General features: G+C 36.9%; 2 protein-coding genes across 3 annotated transcripts in view; one reads left to right on the top strand and one right to left on the bottom strand.

The window, feature by feature from the left end:
- The window catches only part of SMC4 (structural maintenance of chromosomes 4), a 35,025-nt gene extending 20,886 nt beyond the window's left edge, over positions 1–14,139 (bottom strand). The window contains exons 1-7 of the mRNA XM_044251702.1: positions 14,034–14,139; positions 12,744–12,887; positions 11,707–11,885; positions 11,059–11,250; positions 9,352–9,528; positions 2,094–2,258; positions 1,718–1,845 (exon numbers count right to left, since the gene is read on the bottom strand). Of these exons, the coding sequence (XP_044107637.1) occupies positions 1,718–1,845; positions 2,094–2,258; positions 9,352–9,528; positions 11,059–11,250; positions 11,707–11,885; positions 12,744–12,882 (980 nt within the window). The 5' untranslated portion in view covers positions 12,883–12,887; positions 14,034–14,139. The remainder of the gene's footprint in view (positions 1–1,717; positions 1,846–2,093; positions 2,259–9,351; positions 9,529–11,058; positions 11,251–11,706; positions 11,886–12,743; positions 12,888–14,033) is intronic.
- A 381-nt stretch (positions 14,140–14,520) lies between these two features.
- IFT80 (intraflagellar transport 80) overlaps positions 14,521–26,899 on the top strand; it is a 114,376-nt gene continuing 101,997 nt past the window's right edge. The window contains exon 1 of one of the 2 annotated variants that reach the window (XM_044251697.1): positions 14,521–14,629. The gene's annotated coding sequence lies outside the window, so the exon portion shown is untranslated. Of the gene's footprint in view, positions 14,630–19,839; positions 19,883–26,899 lie in introns of those variants that run through there. The other variant, XM_044251698.1, reaches the window with a different exon arrangement.

Genomic DNA, 26,899 nt, shown 5'->3' with positions numbered 1-26,899 from the left:
GGCTGCAGACCCTGCTTACCAATAGAAGCTTCTCAACGGACAACAGGGAAAGTGTCCTGTAGTTCGGTGCTATTGTATCTCTGGCAAATGCCTAGTCTGATTAAATTCAAGCTCAAAGTGGCCCCAGACTAGCTCACTAACAACAGAGGGAACAAACCTGCCCAAAAGGCAGAGAGACTATTGCAGACAACGCTGAAGGCAAATGCAGCTTAGCCACATCAGTGGGGCACATGCAACAAACACATAACAGATATTCCTGCAGTGGCAAGTTCTGGTGAACAGAAAACACTGCAATGCAGGGCACTATAGCACCTCTTTATGAAGCCACTACTTTCAAGAGCAGGAGACTGACTTTCCTAACACACAGAAAACCAGAGTTGGACAAAATGAGAAAACACGGAAATATGTCTCAAATGAAAGGACAAAAATCACAAGAGACCTAACAAAATAGAGATAAGCAGTATGTCTGATAAAGTAATGGTCATAAAGATCCTAGCTGGAATTATGAGCGGAGGACCTCATTGAGACACTCAACAAAGAAACAAAAAACATAGAAAACCACCAACCAGAGATGAACTCAACAACTCATATTAAAAATACACTAGAAGGAATAAATAGAACAGAAGAAAACAAAAGAAAGGATCAGTGACCTGGAGGACAGGGTAATGGAAAGCAATCAAGTTGAAAAGGAGGAAAAAAATAAAAATGCAGAGTGGGAACTCAGCAACACCATCAAGCGTAATAACATTCGCATTACAGGGATCTCAGAAGAAAGAAATGGGGGCGGAAATTTTATCTTAAGAAATAATGCTGAAAACTTCCCAAATATGGGGAAAGAAAGTAAAAAACAGAATCACTATATGATTCAGTTATTCCACTACTAGAATTTATCCAAAGTATATGAAACCACTAATTTGAAAAGAAATAGGCACCCCTATGTTTACTGCAGCATTTACAATAGCCAGATACGAAAATAGCCCAAATGTCCATCAAAAGATGAATGGATAAAGAAGATGTGGTACCGGATGCCTGGGTGGTGCAGGTTGGTTAAATGTCTGCTTTGGACTCAGGTCTTAATTCTAGGGTCCTGGGATTGAGAATGTCCCGGGCTCCCTGCGGTGGAGGAGAAGGAAGGGGAAGTCTGCGTCTCCCTCCCCCTCTGCTGCCCTGCACATACTCTCTCTCATACGCTTTAAAAAAAAAAAAAAAGTGGTATATAAACACACAACCATAAGAAAAGAATGAAATCGTAACATTTGTAATATGGATGGATCTAGAAAGTATAATATTAAGTGAAATAAGTCAGAGAAAGACAAACACCATATGATTTCACAAGTATGTGGAATTCAAAAAATAAAACAAAAGGATCAAAGAACAAAAGACAAACCAAGAAAAGAGATTCTTAACTACAGAGAACAAACTGATGGTTACCCAGAGGGAAGGTAGGTGACAGGATGAGCCTAAGAGGCTAAGGGGATTAAAAGTATACTTATGAGTACTAAATGTAAAATTGTTGAATCACTACAGTGTATACCTGAAATTAATAAAATAATATTAGAATTAAAATGAAATAAAAATAATCAACTTTAATAATATGGTAAAAGACCCTAATTTAATGAATTACATAAAAGTTCTTAGAATTTTTTTTATCTTTTTCTTAACTATAGGAAAGACAGCTTAATGTTAGAAATAAGAACTGATAAATTAATGTACTTACATGTAATACTGACAGACATGGTTCTTTTTTCTAAATATTTCATTTTCCAAGGTAAGAAATTCAATGGCAATGTTTTTCTCTCCTTCTAAGGCATCCTTTTCCTTTTCCACCAGCTTAACTCTGTTTAACTATAAAAATTTAGTGTGTACAGATTATTCAAGTATGCTTTATATGTATAGCTTCAGTTTCAAATATACCCACATTGGACAAAAACATCAACAATATTAATAAAACACTGAATTTTAGATTTCTTTTTGGCATTTAAATGAGCAATCTAAACAGCAGATTTCTTCAATAATTCTAAATTTAGTATTTGACTCAACAAAACCTGTTCAATAAACAGTCTGATTTGCAAGATAAGTCTCAGAAAACTCACCTTCTCTCCTCTGTGTTCATTTAATATTTCAACTCGCCGACACAAGATTTTAATAGGCTCATTTAGCCGTCCGCAACCAATGATATCTTCTAAGTATTCAAGCATACCCTCATCATGTTCAGTCTGGCCTTTTGGTTTCATCATAGCGATTTGTTCAACTTCACCCTTTAAAAAAAGTTGTATTACACACTTACTGTCTATGTTAGCCACATCATCTTAAGTGAGGATCAGAAACAATCAAACCCAACAGTAACCAACAACTAAATGATGTCAATCAGTCGTTCAATGAGATTTAATAAGATATAAATAAAAATGTTTTCTCCACTGGTGTTAGGAGTTTTCACTTTCATAGGTGGTTAATATATATTTGTACTCCCTTACACAAACTCTTACAAAATTACAATATATAGTCACATACACGTATTAGAGGCAAAGAAAGATTCCCTATCTAAAAAGTTCATTCAATATAAAAAATAAATAAAAGTATTAACTTCTCTATGAAGCAAAACTCAGCAAGAAATTCACATAACCTACAATTACTTTGGCAACATTATCAATTGTTAATAACCTAATTAGAGCTCCTGTTCTGAAACAATGAATTTTCAAAAAGATCCTTCATAGCTCAACTGTAGTAGGAATCCTGTCCCAAGATGGTACGTTATTCAACTTTCTCTATAAACCTGGTGTTCTGAGTTCCTCAACAAGTGCTAGACTTTATAATGCCCTAACTTCCTAATATCAAGACCATTAAAGAGAAAAGAAAATGACCTACTTACTACAAGACATCCAAATGACCGAAAACTAAAGGTCATGGTACATATGAATTTGGAAAACAATAGCAATTAATATAACTACTTTCAAGTATAATTAAAATTCTTAGATTAGCATTATTTGTATTTATAATTATTTAATTACAAAGGAAAAAAGAAAAATGCACAATCAGTAACCTTCAAGGCTGATTGCCAGGCAGCCACTTAGTTTCATGGTGGAGAAAATTTTGTCTAAACATGCTGAGGCAAAATGCTGCTGCTTTACTTCACAGCACAAGCCTGCTTGTGCTATTACAACAGAAGATGAGGCAAGAAGAAAAAATATATACTACAACTTTATTTCAGCAAAATAACAAGGGTGAAAAAAATCAAGAATACCCATAAAAAGCATACCATTTCCTCAATTTAAATATTCAAAGTATTTATGAATAAATCTCAAAAATCTGGAGCAAATCTTGCCAATGTAATGACAAAGTCATATTTACTAAAAGCTCCCACATAAAAATAAGAAAAAACAAAACAAAACACAAAACAAAACAAAAACACAAAAAAACAACTTTGGGCACTTGGCTGGCTTTGTCTGTAGAGCATGCCACTCTTAATCTCAGGGCTGAGAGTTTAAGCCCCACGTTGGGCATGGAGTCTACTTAAAAACAAACAAAAAAAACCCCAACAAATACCAAAAAAAAAAAACCCCCACAAACTTAAAAACAGTTCATTTTAAATCTAATCATTTAAAAACATAACAACATTTTTGTACACTATCACCTTTCTATAGTTTAACACAACAGAACATTATTATCAAACACAAAGTAAAATGTTATCCAGAGAGCTTGTTATTTTTTTATTTCTCTGTAACCTTCAGTAATGTAGAGTGTTTTAACTAAGTGTTTAAAATATGTAGATATTTATAAAAAACCTTTTATTCTGCTTTCAATCATCAGGTCCTTCCATATGTTTGCAGTATTAGCTTTAAGTTTTAGGATTAAACCTGGAATAACATCCAAAGTTTGGGATTACAACAAGCAAACGTCAGCCCTTGAAGAAGCATAGAGTCTTATCAAAGTTTTTAAGGAGGCAGGTTTTATCAACAGCAACACTACTCACATTTTGGGCTGGATATTCTTTGTTGTGGGGAGTTTTGCTAGGCATTACAGGATGCTTTGTAGTATCTCTGACCTCTACACACTAGATGCCAGTAGCATACCGCCCCGCCCTCAGCTGTAACAACCCACAGTGTCTCCAGACAATGCTCAATATCCCGGGGATAGGGATGTAAAACTACACCCAGCTGAGAATCACTAATTTGAGATAGTACTCTTTTGGGGTTTATAATACAAACAAAAGATATCTGACATCTGATAATCTAATATACTGCCTAAATCGAGTATCTGAACACCTGTTTTAAGAGGACTGAAAAACTAGGCCAAGAGAATTTAAATCTTAGACAAAGGGGCATACGGTATTACTCGAGTAGCTGCTTTTTGGATAGCCAGAAGTTAGGACTCAGTGTAGAAGTTTACACTGACAAAAATATTCCTAAAGGCATTACACTTTTCCTGGCCAAAATTACTCAAGAGATGGAATAATGCTATTAGGAGACTGCCTAACTTTGAGTAAAACATAGTGGCAGCTTCTTTTGGGTTACTTGTTCTTCCCTCCCCAGTTAAAATGATGGCTATATAGCTATGATTTTTTAATTCTAATAAGGCTGCAGTCTGTTGAAAATAAAAATGCTAAAGTTAAGACAAGGACATTTATGAATCAAAATAGTTCCATTACAAGTGCCACAAAACATTCAGTTTTAAATTGTTACATGGCACTCTTTCTTTCCCCAGCCAGTTATTAATAGATTAGTACTACTGAGTCAACAGGCTACTACAACATTTAGGCCTCCACCTGTCATTTGACTTATTATAACTACTGTGCTACTCCAGTGACAACCTGGGACTTTTCTTATGGCTCTGTTCCTTGATATTCTTTGCCTGCTTTACCACCTACTACTATTTGCTTTCTTCTTTTTCCATTTTACATCATTTCATATATACTGGGAGTTCACAATCTGTGCCTGGAAAACCATTCCCCCACCCCCGCTGCTGAAAACATACCTATCCCATGTGAAATTATACAATATAGTTTTAATTTAGGGCATAAGTTATATGCCCATACATTTCAGAAATGATTTGAAGGCATCAACCTAAATTTAAAGTCGCCCATCCATATCAAGGCCCTAAATCACAAATAATGACAGCATGAAAACATAAAAAAATTTCAAGTTGCTCTCATATTAGCATCTGAAGCCAGACAAGTCCTACAGGCCTCCAGGTATCTCTAGCTTCTATACCTTCAGTAGACGGAGTAAGATTTCAAGCCCCCCCCCCCTTTTGCTGTTCTTTACTACAAACTTTAATTATATCAGAGACATTAAGCAACTATGCAAAATACCAACTATGGTTTTTAAGAGTAACAGAAATTGCAAATATATTTCAAAAAAATACTTATAATAATCAAGGGCTTAAACCTTAACTCACTAAAGTAGGTGGCAAATCAGGATATTGTGATTCAGTTGCACTATTTTTGATAACTTATTTTATAGAAATACACAATTTAAAAATCTAAGAAATAGGTATAATGCTCTTTATTCTTAATTCATATAGAATCTAAATTTTAGCAAGTATGAACCACAAGAAACTCAAGTCCAGAGCTATATTAAAACTTTTTTCCTAGGGACGCCTGGGTGGCGCAGTTGGTTGGACGACTGCCTTCGGCTCAGGGCGTGATCCTGGAGTCCCAGGATCGAGTCCCACATCAGGCTCCCAGCTCCATGGGGAGTCTGCTTCGCTCTCTGACCTTCTCCTCGCTCATGCTCTCTCTCACACTCTCTCTGTCTCAAATAAATAAATAAAATCTTTAAAAAAAAAAACAAAAAAAAAATAGATTGGGGAAAAAAAAAAAACAACAAAAAAAAACTTTTTTCCTAAAAAGGCTTGAAGGATTCTTATGATAAATATGGGTGTTTGCATCAAAATTAAATGGCCCCGATTTAGTGGGCTCTAAAATTTTTGAAGATTTTATTTGAGAGATCATAAGCGCCCACACACTGGAGCATGGGGAAGAGGTACAGGGGGAGGGAGAGGGACAAGCACAATCCCTGCTGAGCACAGAGCTAGATGCAGGGCTGAAGCTCTCCATCTTGAGATCATGACCTGAGGAGAAACCAAGAGTGAAACGCTCAACAAACTGGGCCACCCAGACACTCCTGGGCTTTGAATTTTTATATTGTCTTGATAACCTTTTTATTTTCTCTACTTTCCCCTGTACCATAAATTATTGTCCTTTATATTCTGCTAGTAAATTTTTATTCTAATTTGCTCTTTGTCAGTGTCAGAGGACAACAGACCAAATCACCAAGGTTAGTATTGGCCTAAAATACATACATAAATAGAAAGGATAATGCTTTAGTAGGTAGACAGCTTGATGTCTATTCTGGTTGCTTAGGAGTAGCTTCTTTCACAGCTGAGGCTGTTGAATCAGATACTTTTGGGTAACTGATAAAGCTAAAAAACTCTTTTGAAATAGCACAGACTAATTTCTACAGCTAAGACTATAACCAAAATAGTTTGTATGACATGCCAGGCTTGGGAAAAATAAACTGGAAAGAAAAAGGAACAATAGATAAACTAGATTAACAAAGGTCTGAGTTACCTATTTCCAAATTATTACACAATAAGAAAAAAGTCTTGGTTCTTATTTAAAGTTCTATCTCAGATTTTATAATAATGAAGACAAGATGTATAGGAAATTGAAAACTTTGACAAAACTAAAATTGCCTTAATAGTTGTAGCTTTTAGGAGTTCACGAAACTGTTCCTGAGACAGCAATCATTAGTGTAATTTTGAACTGCCATAAAAGCATTAAGGTTATCATTCTTTTAACTTTGGAACAAATGTTCCAAAACCAATTGAATCTCATTTATAAGTCATAGTTACCATGAAATGCTATGGAGACCTAACAAAACCCTACTTATTTGCACCAACAGTTATTACAACGGGACAAAGGCTTTGAAATTAAGGTAAATATAAATGGGGACATGTACAAACACGAGAAGTACAATGGCCAATTATAATCTAACACTTTTTGAAGGCATGTGTGCATCCCTCTAAGGACAAGAAACAGGGCTTAATCATTTCTGTATCTTTTATATCATTTTCGTACATAGCCTCATCATGTACTCATCTGAATCAACTGATGCAATTTAAAATGGATCCAAATACTAGAAATGCCTACTTCAAAAAACTACTAAATCAATATAAACACTGCAAAAAAAAAATTTTTTTTTTTTTTACTGTTATGGACTTCTAAAATTTAATGGTGTTTAATCTTAAAAATCAATATTCACTTTACCTAATTCAGATTACTTAGCATGATCACTGGCCAGTCTATATGTTTTAGTCAAACTAAGCACTTGTGTTTTGATATTATGCTGTCTCCAAGTTCCCAGCCTCCCAAATCACATTAAAAGAAATCTTCAATGGGAGAGAAAATAATTAAAAAACCATAGTTTTTACTTACCTTCAACTGCTTTAAAAAGTTAGTGCAGGAGTCTAAACTTTTGAAAAGGAATTAAACATCCATAGAAACCACTGTCACTCTCCCTCAAACTTTTAAATAGGGCATCATTATTCTACCTAGTCCAATCTTTATTTCTTCTTCCTAACAAGTGAATTCCTAAGGTTCCTACCTGTCAACTTAATCAAATGGAAAATCTGTTACTTAGGAAGTTTACCTTATATTAAAAATGTTTTAAATAATTTGTTAAAAGGACACAAAAAGGTTGTGATTATAGGAGGACAAATGGCATAAGCTTAGGTACTTCAGAAGTACATGTTTAACGAAACTGACATTAAAAAATTACTGTTATTTACTTCTTTGGAAAGTTATGACTTTATTTAGCTTCCTTTATTGTGGAATTATATAGAGAGAATGCACCAAAGGAAAAAAAATTACCCTTACAGGAGTTAAAATGCAGTATACTTTATTTTGAGGAATCTTGGCACAGATGTAAAATTTTAACCAATTATCCCAGGATGACAGTAAACAGCAAATAATAAACAAAAAATAAACACAAGAATAGGGTCCTGCAAAATGCTATTATAAAATATAGTATTATAGAGTGAAATAACTTATAATCCATAATTAACCAAACCAAATCCTAGAATATGAAAGTCCATATAACACTTAAATTTGATTAAAGACAAACATACATACACAAATACACACAGCTTTATTTTCATATTTTGTAAATACAAATTCTGTTAAGAAATATATCTGCAGCTGATTTCCCCCAATATTCATTTTTAAATAAGTCTGGGTTACAGAAGTATTACAAATGTACCATGCCTGGTAACAAAAGATAGTAACAGAAGTCATTCTAGAACAATGGGAACTGACTGAGAACACTCAGGCATCCTAATGAAACTTTCAATACCAAATCAAAATTCCCAACTTAGTTTAAAATCAGTAGCATAAGACATTAAAGAATACGAGCAGCTATTTTACATCACAATATAGTTTTGTTTTAATAATTATGCTCTTGGGAGGGTCTGGATAGAACACAGGAAAAGAAAGGAGCTTCAAATCAAAAAGGAATTAATATATCTGACAAAGCCATGTTTTACACTAATAACTTTCTGAACGGAAGACAAAAGAAATTAGGTATTTTTCTTACCAGGCAAGACTGGTAAAACACATCTTTACTCAGAGAACACAGGGTTCCTAATAAAATTCAACTTAACACCAGGTATTAGATTTATACCTCTCTAAAGACTTTAAAGAGTTGTGCTATTTCATAATGACATAGGAGTTATTTTCTTGTCTTCCAATATTTAGTAGTTCAAGTAGGCCATTCTAACCAAAACAAAAACCAGCTTGGTAAGCTTTTAGTTAACCATGCCAAGGTTAAAAAAAAAAAAAAAGTTAAGGCACTGAAGTAAAATTGTCAAACACCATGTGTACAGAGTTCATTTTTGTGCTATTTAAAATTAGTACAGATAAGAACAAAAGGACTATTAAAAGATAATGAATCTCATTTAAAATATTGTCTTAAAGGAAAATATAAACAATAACAATAAAGAGCTGTTATATCCCTGTCACGCTAAAGCAGCACAATAATATTGGTGTTTAATATTTATTTCACTACGCCAATATTTACGTGCTGCTAGAGCGGAACAAGTATGTCAGTCCATCCAAACATAAAACAAGCATCTTATGGTGAAAATAGTTTTGAATGAATTTCCTTAAATTTCTAGAGCAGCAAATAATGATTCGCATCTTGACTGTAGTATGTAAACCATGATGTGCTGCTACAGTACTTTAAGGCCTCAATAATACAGGATTCATCCAACAGGGGGACACCCCTCTAAACTTTATTGAGGAAAAAAAGAAAGAAAGAAAAAGAAGAGACTCTCTTAAGTCTTTAATAAACTTACCTGCAAGATTAAAAATCTATTATGGTCCAGGTCAATTCCATGGCTTCGAAGAAGAATTCCAACATCCTTAAACGTTGTCTTTTTCCCACTTATGTGATAGACAGAAGTATTATCTCTGTAGGCAGTTCTGGATACATAGAAGTTACTGTTAGGAATGACTTCATAATCATCCCCTTCCTGTTTTGCATAAAAACAAAACCAGAAAACAATTGTTGGTATTAAGTCACAGGTCTGCACCAAATTTCATTCTCTTCATATTCAAACCAATTCTATGGATTAAAAACTTCAACATGCATATAAACTGGCAATAGTTCTAAGACATAACCCTCTGAGCAAATAGTCTCCAAGTTCTGATCTCTTACTCGTAGATCACAAAAAGCAAAAGGCCAAACAAACAGAAACAAAACAAAAAACCCACCTCCAAACAAGTCAAAATATATTTGACTGAGAAAAAGGGCATTTGAAGTGAGACAAGAATCTCACCATATCTGAAACAAACTCACCTAAATTATCAAGCCATGTTGACAGATTAAATTACTTGTCCCATTTTTTAAAAGCTGCAAGAAATGATCCAAGGAAAGGAAGGTAATAATGGCATAACATGGCTTAACCCCCACCCCCGCTTTTTGGTAAACAATATTCTATTAATGAAAGGTATAAAGAACTGCAAAGAATTCACTACTTTCCTCCAATTTCTAGAAAAATCAAACAAATTTTAAAAAATGAAGTGTAAATCTACTTTAATATTAAAAAGTTGCTTTCCCTTAAAAGCTTTCCCATTCTGAAATTATGGCTTTTAAAATTTACACAAATCAAACATAATTATAATAAGCAAAGAAATCAAACCTGATTTACTGGCAATCATTTTCTAACCTAAATTGTACAACAGAAAAGCACTAAGAAACAAAATAGATGCCATCATATAAATTTTATTAAAGTCCATTATGTTAAAAAAAAAAATCTAAAAAACAAAAGTTAGAAGCCAAGTCACATCCTCGCCTCACTATGAAGGTTTCTATATTTTTAGGTTCCAACCGGTCAGTTTTAAGCCATGAATTTCCAACGTTAGCTATTCAACAGATAAGAAAAAAAAACGAGTACTAGCAGAACCATGTAAATAAGCTAAATATTTTACCTAAAATTGTTTTTCTAGAAAAACAATTTGCCTTTTCCCTGTTTTAAAAGGGTGGTTTTATTTATAAAGCATAGTTTAAACTGAAGCAGTTTTTTCATATTACAGACAACTAATAACATTAATGTGAATTAAAATAATGGAGATGGTAAAATTAGTAACATTTGTAACTTTTTCAAATTTAAGAAATTTATCTGAAAGCAATAAAAACAACTTTAAAAACGAACCCAAAATTTATAGTGAAAGAATGCCTCGATGGCACTCAGGATTATACTCAATGTTTTATTCTAAAAAGGTAAGTACTACAATGAGCTACATATAATTCATTCCCCTGGCTAAAAATTTTAATATTTTAAGTGTAACAGCTGCCACCAACACTACTCAAAAAGAAAATATGGTCTGGAGGTAATGAAATCAGATCTGGGGGGTAATAAAATAATTATCTGTTCTGCTTTAAACATACGCTGATTTTTTAAAAAGCCAATTTAAGCCAAAAATAATAAATGCACAAAATATGGAAATCTTATGTTCCGTACTTGAAATTGCAAATAACTAAATACTCCAAAGTCCCTTACCTTATCAATTATCTTCTGAAAATGAACCTCTACAGTACAACTCTGAATGTCCTTGTGTTCATCAGAATTGTGTATTAGTACTGAAAGTTTTTTAGATCTTATTTTTTGTGCTCGATAGCCAAACACAAAAAGCATAGAATCAATAACATTGGATTTGCCACTGCCATTTGGCCCAATAATACAGGAAAAGCGCTGCATAAAAAGAACAGAAAATAAATTAAAATAAAGTTAAAAAGGTCATACCATACAACTGATTTTAATTTAAACTGCTTGCCTTTTTTACTTGCAGCAAAACTATTAAGTATTTAAAAGGTTTCATTTCAACTTTTCTTACATCATGTTCTTTATCACAAGCTTCAACACTTTTAATAAGACCATATTCTCATTCTAACTCACTTTTTTACAAAATTCATTCTAATAGAGAAAATACTTCCTTCAAACAAAAAACTCACCAATTCTATTCTGTGAGGGGAATCTTAACAGCTAAAGTCGTACCAAAGATAACCAGTATAAACAAAAATTAATTTCAGTTGTTAAAAACACAGGAAACATACCATGTGTTATCAGGATGAACATGATAAAACTGATTTATTTATCTTGTAATAAAAACACATGACCCTATAATAGTTACTTAAAACAGTCAAATACCTTATGAAAAGGTCCCAGAATTTTTTCCCCAGCATAGGATTTGAAGTTCTGGTTTACAATATGAGTTATCATAAGCCGAGGAGCTCCAGCTTCATTGGCCATTGCTGGAGGCGGGGGAGGAGGGATGCTATTCAAAATTTCTTCTAAACTTCTATTATCAATTTCCTCACTTGGTGTCTCTAGGTCAGTCAAAGCAAAGGGAAAGCAAGGGGGGAAAAGCCTATATTAGTGCAATTAGTTCAGAGAACTACTGCTTGCTAATTTTTGGAGAAATGTTATTTATGAAATCTAGGAATCTGTATTTTCCACTTCAATGTATTATCCTAAATTCAGGAGAAATGAGAATCTTTCAGCTTAGTTTTGTAAAGAAAAAATTCTTAAAAGAAATAACCTACAAAAATACATCTCTTAGGAGTAAAAATGCTACAACATAAGGCAGGTCTGGGAAAACCAGAACAACGTGATTCTCTGCTCCTCACCTAAACAGGTGGTTAAATCCTAAGGCTCTATTCCTCTTATCTCTGAGTACCGGGAACCTTAACTTTGCACACTCAAGAGCTCCAGCGACCCTGTCACAGGGGCTTTCTAATGTTACCCAATTCCCGTACTCACAAAAGTTACAGTAGTTTCGAGTAAATTATTCTCTCTTTAAACGCAATTTAAGACCAGGGAAATTAAGTTATGGTCAAGCAACTTTAAAGATGCAATCATGTTAATTCTGTCCTAGAAAACTGTATACTAGCTATTGGCTTACCGACTTCCGTGGAAATACAAGGCCACAAATTCATAACTGTAGCCATGTACTTGCCCTAATCCCCACCAGCACCGTTACATCGAAATTGCACGAAGACTCTGATCTCTGAAAATTGCCAAATCGCTTTCTTGAGCTGCTCTATGGGACCGACACGCGACCAACAGACATCAACTCCGCAGCCCCTCACCTCCACGCCTCCAAACACCAGTCAGTCCCGGGTTAGGCGCGGACCCACTATAGTCTCCCAGCGCGTTTTCCGAGGGAGTCGCGGTGGGGTACTCACCTGCGGTAGCAGGGGCCGGGCTGCCCGCGCGGCCGGGCGGGGGTTCCGGCTCCGCGTCGCTGCTGGTGCCGTCCGGGGACTGAGGCGGTTCTTCCCTTCTGCGCCGGGCGGTGGAAGGTTGGGTGCCTTTGCGGGGCATGGTCGCTGGGGCCGGGGGAGAGCCAGGGGCAAGTCAGCCCGCCGAGCCGCAGGACAGTACCGGTACATTCCCCGCTGGAGCCCGCGTCGGATGGGTTCAGCCCCCACCCCGTCCCACTCGGGGGAAAAACTCTGCCCGTTTCCGAGAGCCCAGTTTAAAATACGCCGCTCGACGCCAGCGGTGTGCTCGGTAAAGAAGGCACGAAAAACCCAAGTGCCTAAAAGGCAGGATTCGTTTTAAGTCCGAAGCGAGTGGGAAAACCTAGACGTGCCTGGTTGTCAAGCAAGGATAGAACTGCCTAAGTTCTTTTTATTTCCTTAATGCCCCCTACTCCCGTCCCCCCACAGGTGTAAGAATCTTATCCTTTAACTTCCTAACGAAATAATTCCTATACGCCGGAATTTACTGACATTCCCACGCTGCGGGGGTTAGAGAAGCAAGCGCACGGACTCTGCGAGAAGAGTTCTATTAGCTTCAGGTTCGGGGGGGACTATCAACTCTTCCTAGAGTAGCTAAGAAGACTAACGGGCGACTCGCCGCCTACTTTCCCCGCCATTTAGCTCTCGGTGCCGTTGACGGCCGGGGGCTTCCAGGTCTCCTCGACACCGTCCGACCGGGAAAGGCGGCAGGAGACTGGGGTCGACCACTCTCGACTTCCAAATTAGACATAAGCAGCGCCTGCTCCAGCTCAGTCATCTTGGGGTGGCGGGGTCTGTCCCTCCGGGGCCCGTTGCGGAATCTCGCTGGACAATAAACTACAAAAGGTCACCACTAAAGGTTCAGACCCGGTGATTATTCCCTTGAGAGAAGAGAGAAGGTCAGGGGGCCGGGGCAGGGGAGACGCCCTTTCCCCAACAGAGACCAGGATTTCTGAGAAAAGATCCGTGAGGCTTAGAGTCTGCGTCCCCCGCACCCCCGCCGAGAGACGCTTAAGTAGCTCAGAGAAGTGGCGCCCGCGAGAAGCGCGCGGGAGTCCCGACTGCCGGGAGGCGGCCGAGGGGGGAGGGGTGACAGCGAAAGAAACCTCCCGGCGGCAGCCTCAGCTCAGCGGACTTCGGCGGCTCCAGCTCAAGGCCTCTACTTTCCAGGCGCCCGCAGACGGGGCAGGAAGTAAGAGTGTGACAACCTAATCAGGAAAAGAAGTACTTTACCTGCGGGGTAGTCCACGCACACCGAAGCTGGAAACCGTTGTATAGCACCCCCGCTTCTACCGGTGTTTCGGCTCCGGGTCCTTCACTCGAAAATGGCGCCTAAAATACAAACTCGAACGGAAATTCGTTACAAATGCGCGCAATGCTTTCTGGGAACCACTAATTTGAAAAAAATGCGGCGATTACCACCGCCATCTTCTGGTCGCTTACACGCATGCGCGAACTCCTGGCGGGACCCTTGTGCCTGGGCACTTTTATAAGTTATAAGGTAGAGCGAAACACTGTTTTGTCTGACTCCTACGGCAGCAGTATTTTTATAAAAATATTTTTCTTAAAAACACCAATCTGGAGAGTGGTGAACGAGAGGGAAAAAAAACCAGTAGGGCTCCACCCACAGCTGGAGGAGGACTCAGTCGTCCACTAACGTCCCTTAAGAAGAGGGCGGGATCGGGTGACCCGCGATGGGGAAGTATCGCGAGAAGAAGGAGTGTGCGTAGCTAGTAGGAGTCACTATGGTGACGGGGAGGTCGGGAGGCTTCTTGGTAACTGGTCCTAGCTCTGTGGGAGCAATCGCCACTGCTTTCCTGGAACTTAAGGTAAATCTCTTCACCTCTGGATGTGGTGAGGAGGGGGTTTGAAAATTGTGACCATCAATGGACCCCACCTTACTTGCTTTAATAGTGTATGTGACATAGAGCATCAGTTATTTTTCCATCTCCGTGGAGGCAGTGGGGCTCTGGACGTAGCTTTTGGGACGCGAAGCAGGAAGCCCAGAGTCTGGAAGGAGTAGAAAGACAAAAACAAAAATCCTGAATTGGTGAATGATTGTATGGTCTATATGTGATTAGCAAAATAATTTCGAATTCATTGGTGTTAGGTTGTTAGTGTCACTAGTGAAAGGGGATTTCGGGCTTTTGAAATCATTTGATTGAAAGATTCCGTAATGGAAAAAATGATTTGTTGATGTCATCTGGTTATCTTTATGAGAAAATTATCGATCGGAAAATATTTCTTAAGTAACCTTTGAAATACGTTGCGTTGTGCAAGGCATAATCAGGATTATTAAGCAAGTATTCCTGTTCCAAGAAAACTTAGTTTTGTTAGTCGATTTTTAACCTGTAGTCTGTGATCCTGGTAGTAAGGTGATTGAGATTCAGTGGAATTCCTAATTAACCCTTCCTCCCCCCAGCACCCCCCTTCCGCTGCTGAAACTGTAAACAGAATTCTGTGTGTTTGTGCTTTTTCTCTGCGGACTTGGTTTTCCCAGAACTTTGATTACTTTCTCAAATGTGGTCCTAATCTCCTATTATGTTAACCACTGGTTGATTTGACTACCTCCAGTGATGTATTTATTCAGCGACACTTAGTTAATTGACTTTGAGAACTGGGAGCCTTCTTTTCCCCTTTAACCTTTGCATACCTAGGGCCCGTCACAGTAAAGCTCCCATAAATCTGCTTTATAAATGAATTTATGTTACCATTCTAAGTAATTAGTATGAGTCTTGCCCCAGGAGCATAAAGTCAGGTTCAGAGATTTTCAAGTGGGGTGTGGAGGACACCCCTTACAAACTAAGAATTTGGTGAGGTTCAGAGACTAGTGTGGTTAGCAGGAACATTGACTCGGTACTAGAATGCACATTTATTTATTTATTTTTATTTTTGATTTATTTTTTGTCTTTTTAAAAAAAGATTTTTATTTGTCAGAGAGAGCACAAGCAGGGGGAACGGCAGATAGAGGAAGAAGCAGGTTTCCCGCTGAACAAGAAGCCAGATGCCAGACTCAATCCCAGGACTCTGAGATCATGACCTGGGCCTGAGCCCAGGCAGACACTTAACTGACCAAGCCACCCAGGCGTCCCTATTTATTTTTATATTTACTTACTATATTTACTTAACATATAGTGTATTATTAGTTTCAGGGGCAGAATCTAGTGATTCATCTGTTTCGTATAACACCCAGTGCTTATTACAATCAGGTACCCTCCTTAATGCCCATCACCCAGTAATATACCTTTATTTTTAAAGTTGAAAAAATTATTGTTTTCATAAGACAAATTACAGACATTAAAACTCAATGAAAAAAATTTTTGGCTGGTAGGCATATCAAGAAAATGTAGTGATTCTGTTTGAAGGCTTCTGGAGTCTTGAATTTTCAGAGTTTATAAAACACTACAAAACCTGAGTCAGAGAGATATCAATTGTGAAAAAAGCAAAGACTAGACCAAACTGAGTGGTGTGAAAGAGTCATGGAGATGATGTAGTAGAAAGATGTACCATAACAAAATCCCAAGTCCCATCATTTTTTTAGCTACGTGCCTGGACAGTTTACTCAATTTATCAATCTCTCTGAGAATATTTATTATAAAAATCAGTACATAATGTCTGCCTCATAGGATTGTTTATAATTATCTAGCACACATGTGAAGCATTTGATAATACTGTGTTTATGACATTGACCTTATTAGGGCATGTGCTAAGGATGAATAATGGGATGTCAAGTTAGAAAATCAGCTTATGAAGGGTCTTGAAAGCCAGATTGAGCATGTTAGATATGATATAGAGGAAATACTTATTAGAAAAATTTTGAGCTAAGGAATGACTTGGTTAAAAAAGAAAAAAAATAACGATATTTAAGTAGGATGTGTTAAAGAGGAGAAAGACTTACATCAGGCATGGCTGTACTGAATTATTAGTATACAGTCTTCCATGTGGAGGGAGAAGTGCCTACACAGTAGAATGGAAAAATATCCAGGAACATTTGGGGGGAAAAATCTATAGCTTCTGAAGATTTTAAGGTTTAAGAGTCGAAACACCTAAAGTCAGTCAGATAATATTCTTTGTTGGTGAGTCCCGAACTAGTGATGAGGAGAAAGAAAGAAAAACAAGTTATGGATAATTCCTAGTTTTACTGCCTTTGATGATTGCTATAAATAGCAGTAGGTCTTAATGACAGATGAGAAAGATACGCAATTTCAATAAATCAATTAAGTAACCTATTGATTTAGATTTAGTTCAACCTAACCATGCTCCACTCAGAACAAATATTTTCAAAATAGCTTAAACCAGGTTGTATAATGTAGAAAAGATATTTATAACAAACAGCTACAGAGTAGACCTAAATCTAAAGTGAAAGTAGGACGCTTAGAATAAGTGAAGTGATTTGAGAAGAGATTAGAATCACAAGAAAAAGTCTTGATTAATTCCTTCCAATATTTTGGATACTTCTCATGAAAATAACAGTGTTTAATTATAAAAAGAATCTGGTCAGATTGGGATGGACTAACTTAACAGTCATTTGGTAAAGTATAATCAAACCTCATCTTTCTGATCCAAAATCATCTAACAACCGTTATGTGTAATTTCAGGCAGTCTGAGAAAAGAACCCTCACTTTTTACATTTTAAAAGGGAAATTGTACCACATAGGAAGAAATAAAAATAAATTTAAAGAGAATAATAGAGTTAGAATTCAAATCCACATTTGCAATTCTTTACGTGCATACTTAAGTTTTGTCATCATCATAATATATTTTTTTGTCTGTCTTCTAATGAGTTTCAGCATTTCATAAAGTCTGATATTAGATTTGTGGATAAATGTTTAAAAATATGTCTCAAGTTTTTAGTTAATTGTGAGTATTTGGATTAATTGGATATTAACTAATAAATAAATATGAATTTATATAAGTAATGAATACTTAGAGAACGTTGTTCAAAATTAATAAATTGTTTGGGGTGCCAACCCTAGGAGTCATGACCTGAGACAATGGCTTCTGCTTAACCACTGACCCACTCAGGTGCTCCCATCTCATTTTCTAGATCATTGCACAGCACTCTGGCATATTGTTGAATATGATTATTTTTTATGCTAATTGATGAATTAAAAGGATGAATTAAAGATGACTACGTATTTGAGATTTTCTGGCTAGAATTTATTAGGCCATACTGTAAAAGGAATATAAATACAGCAATATAAACAATTATAAAAGGCTGGCTCAGTTGGTGGAATATGCAACACTTGATCTCACGTTGTGGGTTCGAGCCCCACACTAGGTGTAGAGATTACTTAAAAATAAAATCTTACAAAAAAGATTAATAAATTGGCTATAGAACAGGACATATAGTAATGACTATTCCTCTTGATAATATAATGTTATTATACATTTACATATTATACATTTTGTTGTACATACACATAATTTATATTTATGTATCCATGTAATATGTACATAAATACATTATACATTATATATTAGTACATGAATGTTATTGGAATTCTCACCCTTTTTTTTTTTTTCTTCAAGATTTTATTTATCTGACACAGAGAGAAAGTACAAGCAGAGGGAGCGAGAGAAACAGTCTCCCTGCTAGGCAGGGAGTCTGAAGTGGGGCTCTATCTTAGGACCCTGGGATCTGACCTGAGCTTAAGGCAGATGCTTAATCAACTGAGCTAGCCAGGCTCCCTGAAATTCTCACCTATCTTAACAAAAGAAATAGGAAGTGAGGAAGTAGAATAGTGTTTTGGGGAAAGACTTTTGAAAAATGAGTTTGCTTTTATTCATGTCAGTTGGGATTAGGAAAGATATATCCACTGGGAGCAGAGGCAAAGAATATAGCATAGGAAAGAAAATAGGATGAGGCAGTGCTATATGAATGAATATAACATACAAATAGATTAGTTTTTTAAGGTTGTAAAGTGAGGATAGCACCAGAAAATGTCCATTCTTAGACTCTAGGAAGGAGAAATAATTATAGTAATGCCTCAGGATGGATTCTGGATTATAGGTGATAGAAAACCTAATCTAAATTGTCTTGAGAAAAAGGGAAGTTTTTCTTCCACATCACTTATTTGAATAAAAGTCATGGGCCACCTGTGAAACAGTCTCTGCAAAGGGAATGGGATGTTCTAATTGGCTTAAGTCTCTCTCATGCTGGCTTCACTGAAGCCACATGGGCTAAAAGTGGGGAAGTGGGTGTTCCAAAGAGAAAAATTCTTTGTAGCTAGGAAGAGTGACAAAAAACACCAATTTTCAACTATGAATAGCTAACAGTTATGTAATTTTTTACTATGTTTCAGGCACTTCACTGGACATTTTACATACATTTAATTATCATAACCAACCTGTGAAATAGATATTATTAGACATATTTTATATAAGGAAGAAAACAATACAGTATCTGGAAGATCAGTAGGTAAAAGTTTCAATAAACGGGAGTGAAGTGCAGTAGAGACTGAAGGGAATGAGAATGTGATCCTATGAGAAAAATAACATTAGTTTTTTTTCAAATGCAGAAATGCATGAAGAAGACAACAAAACTGGGCCATAGTCTTATCACTCAGATAATCCTGTACTAAACATACAAATGTATATATAAGTAAAATACTGTGAACATAGTAAAAACTTCAAATGGTACAGAAACCTAAAACGATAATTAAAACCTTCCCTTCTCATTCCAGTGCACCTACCCTTACAGAGGTCTCCATTGTCTTGCATATCTTCCCAGAAAAATCTTATAGAATCTTCTAGCTTAAATATAGTCCTTTTTATTTACACAAAAAGGATTGTGTTATATTATACTGCCATGAACTTTTGTTTTTGTCATTTAGCATTATACACCTCTTTCTATATGAGTACATACAGATTCAACACACACAGATTCACCTCATTTTAAATTTTTATTTATTTTAAAAAAACTTGTTTATTTGACAGAGCACAAGCAGGGTTAACGGCAAGCAGAGGGAAGAGAAGCAGGCACCCCTCTGAGCAGCGAGCCCAATGCGGGACTTCATCCTAGGACCCTGGCAATCATGACCTGAGGCAGAGGCAGCTGCTTAACCCACTGGCCCACCCAGGTACTCCCATCTCATTTTCTAGGTAGTTGCACAGCACTCTGGCATATTGTTGAATGTGATTCTTTTATGCCAGCTGATGAATTAAAAGGATGAATTAAACATGACTACGTATTTGAGATTTGAGAATCTCATGGTTTACTGACTAGAATTTATTAGGCCATACTGTAAAAGGTTTACAGATACAGCAAACAAGAATAATATTAAAAGTGTGGTTGGCAATATCTAGACATAATCATGGCTAGAACTGCAGGGGAATGTAAATACCACAGTATATACATATACTTTAGCAAATGCATAGAGGCATTGGAATGGGATGGGGGTTAAAGATCTTCAGTAATTGAACTGTCTTCTGGCCATTTGCAAGCCTATTTTCTTTGCTTATTATGTCTCTGAATTTGTCTCTGGAAATGGTGCCTGCCTCCGTCTTCTCTTACATGCAAGAGATCCTACCTCTAGTCTGCAAGTGATTTTATGACAGGGCAACCTGGGTAAAAAGATCTGCCTTCCTCTCTCTCTCTCTCTCTGTACTCTCCTGGGAAAGAATCACAGGAATCTGATCAGAACTATCAATTTAGAAAACTGTACATAAAAGTTGCACTTTTAAAAATAGGGCCTTGGATAGTCATAAGCAAACCATTCATTTTAATATCAATACCCAAGGGCTAGCTAGTATGCAGATGACCCAGAATTTGGTATAAATGTACTTATGATTTAGCTTTTGTGAGTTATCTATTCTTCACATTCTTGTTCACTCCTGAGGCTTATCTGCTATTTCTTATCTATAAATTGATGTTATGCCTTCCCTCTTTCCTGCCTAAAATTTTTCTCATCTTGTTAGTGCTTCTACCTCTTAATTTTAATTCTTTTTCTAGATAAGATTTTTTTGGTTGTGTATTTATTTATTTGAGAGAGAGAAAGAGAGAGTGCAAACGGGGGCGGGGGAACAAAGGGAGATGGAGACGGAGATAATATCAAGCAGACGCTGCTCTAAGCCCAGAAACTAGCTCCAGCCCCCATTTCATGACCCTAAGATCATGACTTGAGCCAAAATCAAGAGTTAGATGCTCAACTGACTGAGCCAACCAGGTGTTCCTCTTAGTTTTAATTCTTAAGTCTAATTCTTTTTTTTCTTTTTTTGTAAACCATTTAACCATTTTTAAGTGTATAGTTCAGTGGCATTAAGTACATTAATATTGTTATACTATCATCTCCGTCTATCCACAGAACTCTTTTCATCTTGCAGAACTGAAACTCCATAGCCATTTGAGAATAACTCCCCTTTCTTCCTCCTTCCTGCCACCAGCCCCTGGCAACCACCACTCTACTTTCTGTCTTTATGAATTTGACTACTGTAGTACTTCATAGAAGTCGAATATACAGTATTTGTCCTTTTGGATGCTAACTGGATTATTTCAGTTAGCATAATAGTAAGTCAAATTCTCAAAATTAGTTCTGAATTCCAGTTTTTTGGTTCTAATTCATTTTCACATTATAAACACATATATCCACAAGCTGAGTGTGTAATCCATGATGAACATTTAAACTTAGTTTTTGATAGAAGTATACAGAGTTCTGTAATAAACAGGTGTATGCAGTTGCATATATGTCTTGATGTGCATTTATATGTATGTGATAAATTCTTATGACTAGCGATTCTTCCCTGGCTAGATTTCTTATACAATACTTTCATTGAATTGTAGCTTCTAACAAAGTTTAGCATAGATGTGTCAGATTGGCAGAGCCTAGGGTACTTACCTCTGTCTAGCTATAAGGAAGGCTAGAGAGGAAATAATGTTTCTTATAATGAGAAAAGGACTCATAAGATAGGGGATTACCCAAGTATAGGGAAACCAGTCAAAGGTGTGGGGTAGAGAACAGAATAAATGACCATTAGCAGTAATTTACCTGCTCTTCAGTAATGTATGCGTTGCGTTTCTGTTTCTCCATATGCCAGCACTGGGTTCTGAGTATTTTGCGTTTAACCACTCTGATAACAGAAAAATGGTATCTAGTTGTTTTAGTTTTCATTTCTTTAATTATAATTGAGGCTAAGCATTGTTTCATGTTTTTGATTGCCCACCTACCATCTGTACTTATGTTTCTGTGAACTGTTAATTTATATGTTTATCAGTGCCCTTGATCCAGTGACTTCATGGATGACTGTGTTGTCTTAGTTATTTTCTGCTTCTATACTATTGCCAATCTATCCCTCTCCACTGATTCCTTCTTTTTTGTCCCCAAACATGCTGGAGTTTACCCTAGTTAAAAAGACCTTTATAGCTACTATTCTATTCCATCCTTGAATCTCTACACTTAAATAGCTTAATATGTACAGTTATATAATTTCAACTTCTACCCTTATGACCTATGCTGCTGATTCCGTTTTAGAGCATGCAAGGATGGTTCTAGATGCAGAGAATATAGGAATGAACAAAATAGACAAAAGTTCTTGCACTTAGGAAGCTTACATTTTAGAAAGGGAACAGTAAGTAAAATGCATAGTATGGCAGTTGGCCTTAAATAGCTTGTACAGGGAAGGCTTCACTGAGAAGGTGATTTGGGGGGAAAAGGAGTAAGCCATGCGCCTACCTGGGGGCAGGGACTTCAGTCAAAGAATACAAGTTCAAAGGCCCTGAGGCAGGAGCATTCTTAGTATGTTAGAAAAGGAAGAGGTTTGTGTGTTTGGAGCAGTTTGAGTGAAGAGAGAGAGAGGAATCAGGTAGGGTCAGAGAATATTAGGATATGTTAGGGCTCTCCAGAGAAAGAAGAGTTGATGTTGTAGTCTTGGGTCCAAAAAATAGAAACTTGGGCAAAATTTCTGTGTTGCAGTCTGGAGGCAGAATTCCTTCTTGAGGACATAGTGGTCTTTTGTCATAAGGCCTTCAGCTGATTAGATGGAGGCCACTCACATTATGTAGGGAAATCTGCTTTACTCTAAGTCGACTGATTATAAATGTTAATCACTTCTAAAAAATACATTTAAGCAACATTTAGATTAGCCCAAATAATTGGGCACTGTTGTATAGCCAGGTTGACACATAAAATTAACCATTACAGTAGAGGAGTCCAGATTAAGAAAAGCTTTGAACACTGTTGGAAGAACTTTAACTTTGAGTGAGATAGGAAGTCATTGTAATATTTTGAGCAAAGAAGTGCTATGATCTATTTTAAAACAGTCACTTTGGCTGCTGTGGTAAGTATAGATGATGAGGGGTTAGAGGCCAATTAAGAGGCTATTATATCCAAGCCAACAAATGATAGCACCTTAAACTGGGGTCATAACAGTGGGGGTGGCAAAAATCAGATACTCTGAAGATAGAGTGTAAAAGTTTTGATTTTTAAAAGTTGGAGTTGAGATGTGAGAGGAGAGTCAGTAATAATTCTAATTCTAATTCTAGGCCTGTGCAACCACAAGAAAGGAATTCCCATTTACTGAGATTGGTAAGGCTGTGAGAGGAGCGGATAGAGGAATGATCAGTGGTTTCATCTGGATCTCAAGTTTGAGATGTATGTTAGACATTCAGATAAGTTGTCAAATAATCAGTTAGATATAAAATCAGGTTCAGTGGAGAGGTCTGAACTGGAGATAGGAAATTGGAAATTATCACTATGCAGTCAATATGTTTGAATTTATATTAAACCATGAAGCTGGGTGATACCACCATGGCAGTAGTGTAAATATAGAGGAGGTACAAAAACGGAGCCCACAGTTTAAGGCTGGGAAAATTAGGACAAGAAGTTGGTGAAATTTATTCCCTCTATAACTCTGCAGTTCCTTTCCCTTCCTAAACTGCCCATTGAAGTAAAGCCTAACACCCCAGTAGATTGAAAAGGAATCCCGCAGAGTTCCATGTACTCTTAGGAAGATTGCCTCTTCCTCCCTTACAAAACTGCATCAACACTGCTAACTACCTTAGAGACCAGTTCCAGGAAGATGGCTGCAATTTAAATTGATTATCCACCCTCCCTTGTGAGACCACTGGACTATTCCAGTATACCTTATGTTTACCTCAATCTCCACATTCAAGACTCTTAATTCCCTATATTAGTTCGTTACTGGGCTTAGCTGTTGATGATGGTAATTTACACATGATAAAACTTTATTATCTGTCACTGAAAAGGTGGTAAAAACTGATAGGACTCTCCACAAGGTCAGGAATCTTGGCTCTTTCTATCTTCTTACTGTTGTATACATGGCCTTGATGACATAGCGTGGAGAGTGTTACTCTTATTTTTCAAGTTTTATTTGTCAATTATGTTGTGATTTATAAAACTTTTGTAAGAGTTAATAAAATGGCTTCCTTAGGAAACTCATTTACTTTTCGTATTGCTGTTGTGGTTAACCACAGAATGTAAATCCCAGATTGGGCCACTAGGTTGATGATGATGTACCATCTCCACATGGGTTTCAGAATTGTTAATGCCCTGTGTGGCCACATCTAGTTTTGAGGGCAGCTGGGAAACATAGTTTTATTCTAGGTGGCCAGTGTACAGCAAAAATTCAGATTTTTTTTTATCACAGAAGGAGGGATGAATGAATATTGGAGGACAGCCTGCCATTTCTACCATTTTCTACCATTTGTCCCAAACTCTTAACTCCTCCCCATAAATCCTACCATTCTACCTTTTGGAACTCACAGTATGTTATTGGCCAAATCTGCATTCTCAGCCTTTACTCTGAATGATCCCTTTACCTTGGTAGTCTAACTTAAATCTTGTTGTTTCCTAAGGAAATTGCTTTCCCCATGACCCCTTCAAGTAGAGGCTGTTTGCCTCCCAGGATCCCATGTGTCAAAAGGCCTTATTTCTCACTGATGTATCTGGACAATGGATTCTTTTTCTCTTTCTCTTTATATATCTCTAGTCCCTTTAAACAAGTCCTACCAGATTAAACCATTCTCTATCCTTTTTGTAGTCAGTTGCAGATCTCTGCAGTTTTTCCTCATTCAATGAATATTTGAGCACCTAGCTGTCTTTTCCTCTACTACTATTATTGTCATTATTCTCAGTGATTTAATATCCACAAATCATTCCACTCCATTCCCTGGCCTCTTAACTCCTTGGCCTCATATACCCACTTTCACAGTCTTTTTTTTTTTTTTTTTCCTTTTTAAAGATTTTATTTATTTATTTGACAGAGAGAGAGAGAGAGAGAGAGAGAGAGAGAAACACCGAGACCACAAGTAGGCAGAGAGGCAGGCAGAGAGAGACTGGGGGAAGCAAACTCCCTGCCAAGCAGAGAGCACAATGTGGGGCTTGATCCCAGGGCCCTGAGATCATGACCTGAGCTGAAGGCAGAGGCTTAACCCACCGAACCACCCAGGCGCCCTGCACTTACACAATCTTAACCGACCTTATCATTACCAATGTCTACATTCTCTCTCAAAATCTGATATAATTGACACATAATAAAATAAAACTTAAAACTCCAATCTGAATTTTAGTTTAGTTTTTTTTTTTTTTTAAGATTTTATTTGTTTATTTGACAGAGAGAAAGAGCACAAGCAGGGAGAGTGGCAGGCAGAGAGAGAGGGAGAAGCAGGCTCCCAGCTGAGCAAGGAGCCCAATGTGGGACTTGATCCCAGGACTCTGGGATCATGGCCTGAGGTGAGGGCAGATGTTTAGCCAACTGAGCCACCCAGGAGTCCCTTACATTTTTTCTTCTTAAGCCCCACAAATGTTGACCTATACTGGACCAAAAACAACTTATCAGTGATTTTTAGGGGTAAAGGCATAGTTGCTCCCATCATTTTCTCATATAAAATTGCAGAGTAGATCAAGTTAGCTATACTGTGGAGATTTTCTTACTATTATCTCCCCACCTCAGCCACTCCCTCTTCCCAAATACTACTGACTGATCAGCCTTGATGACCATGGCTTTGGGTGGAAAAAATGCCTCAATGCAGTCCTCAGGAAGCTTTGTACTTCCTCAAATTGGCAATGCTCTAATACTTCTTTTCTCTTACCCTACTATCCAGTCTCATATTAGAATGCACATATCCTTCATGCAGATGATCTCAGCTAAATAGGATAGAATATCTTTCTGAGCAAGGGAGAATCTTCCCAGTGTTGGAATGCCTTGCTCTGATTCCTTGGCACCAGGTTTCTGAATGGTCGCAGATACCTTTCTTATCAAAACCATACTGCCTTTACTATTTACATGGGATTATAATTTCTTTGGTGAGGAATTATTCCTAATTATCATGGTTTTCAACAATTTGAGGTATTTTGATGTAGGATACATCATGCCTTTGCCAAAGATCTTTTAAGTTTCTGATTGCAATTGTATATTCAGATTTTACATGTATTTTCTTATCTATTGTGTTGTCACCAATTTGTCTGCCTTTATTGTTTTAAAATCCTTATAAGCTTGGTGAATTTGAATCATTGTGGAAAAAAAGCAGGATTTTGTAAGTACTTTTGCTCTTTTTCCTCCCTATAATTAGGAGAAGTTCTGATGGAAAGGAGGAAGTAGTTTTGAGAAAGGTGCTAAAGGTACTCCCAAAGATGAAAAAATAAGGCCCGGAAGGTGTGCCTCAGAGAGAGCATATTCTTGCTCTGGCTACTATACATAGATTCATACTTTTTAAGAAGGACAGAAATCTCCCTAAATGAACTAACCGGAAAAGAAGTGTTTCTGACCCTAGTTGCATGTTGGTTGACCATAAATCTTAAGATTTTTTCCTGTGGTTTTAACAGTCCCCACCCCCACTCAATCTAACAAATTAATGAGCAGAATAAGTGAAAAAGGTGCTTTGAAATACAGCTGTGTTTAGCACTTTGCTGATCTAAAAGTCTTCTTGGGTTTGGGAGAATGAGAAATTATCTAAGGGAGGTCCACTGAATACTTATCTGTACTCAGCAGCTCCTTTGATGTAGTTAGCAGTAATTTTCTACTGGGCAAAGAGATATTTTTTCCTTTAATTACACTTTCATTTGTTTTTTTCTTTTTAAGTTAGTGATATTACTCAGAAAGAATCCTGTAACTATAAATTAGGTTTAGACAATTTAGCAATT

This window comes from Neovison vison, chromosome 6, assembly GCF_020171115.1.
Source record: "Neovison vison isolate M4711 chromosome 6, ASM_NN_V1, whole genome shotgun sequence".
Taxonomy (NCBI): Eukaryota; Metazoa; Chordata; class Mammalia; order Carnivora; family Mustelidae; genus Neogale; species Neogale vison.
Note: the sequence above shows the minus strand (reverse complement) of the source record. Positions and strands in the feature narration are given on the sequence as shown.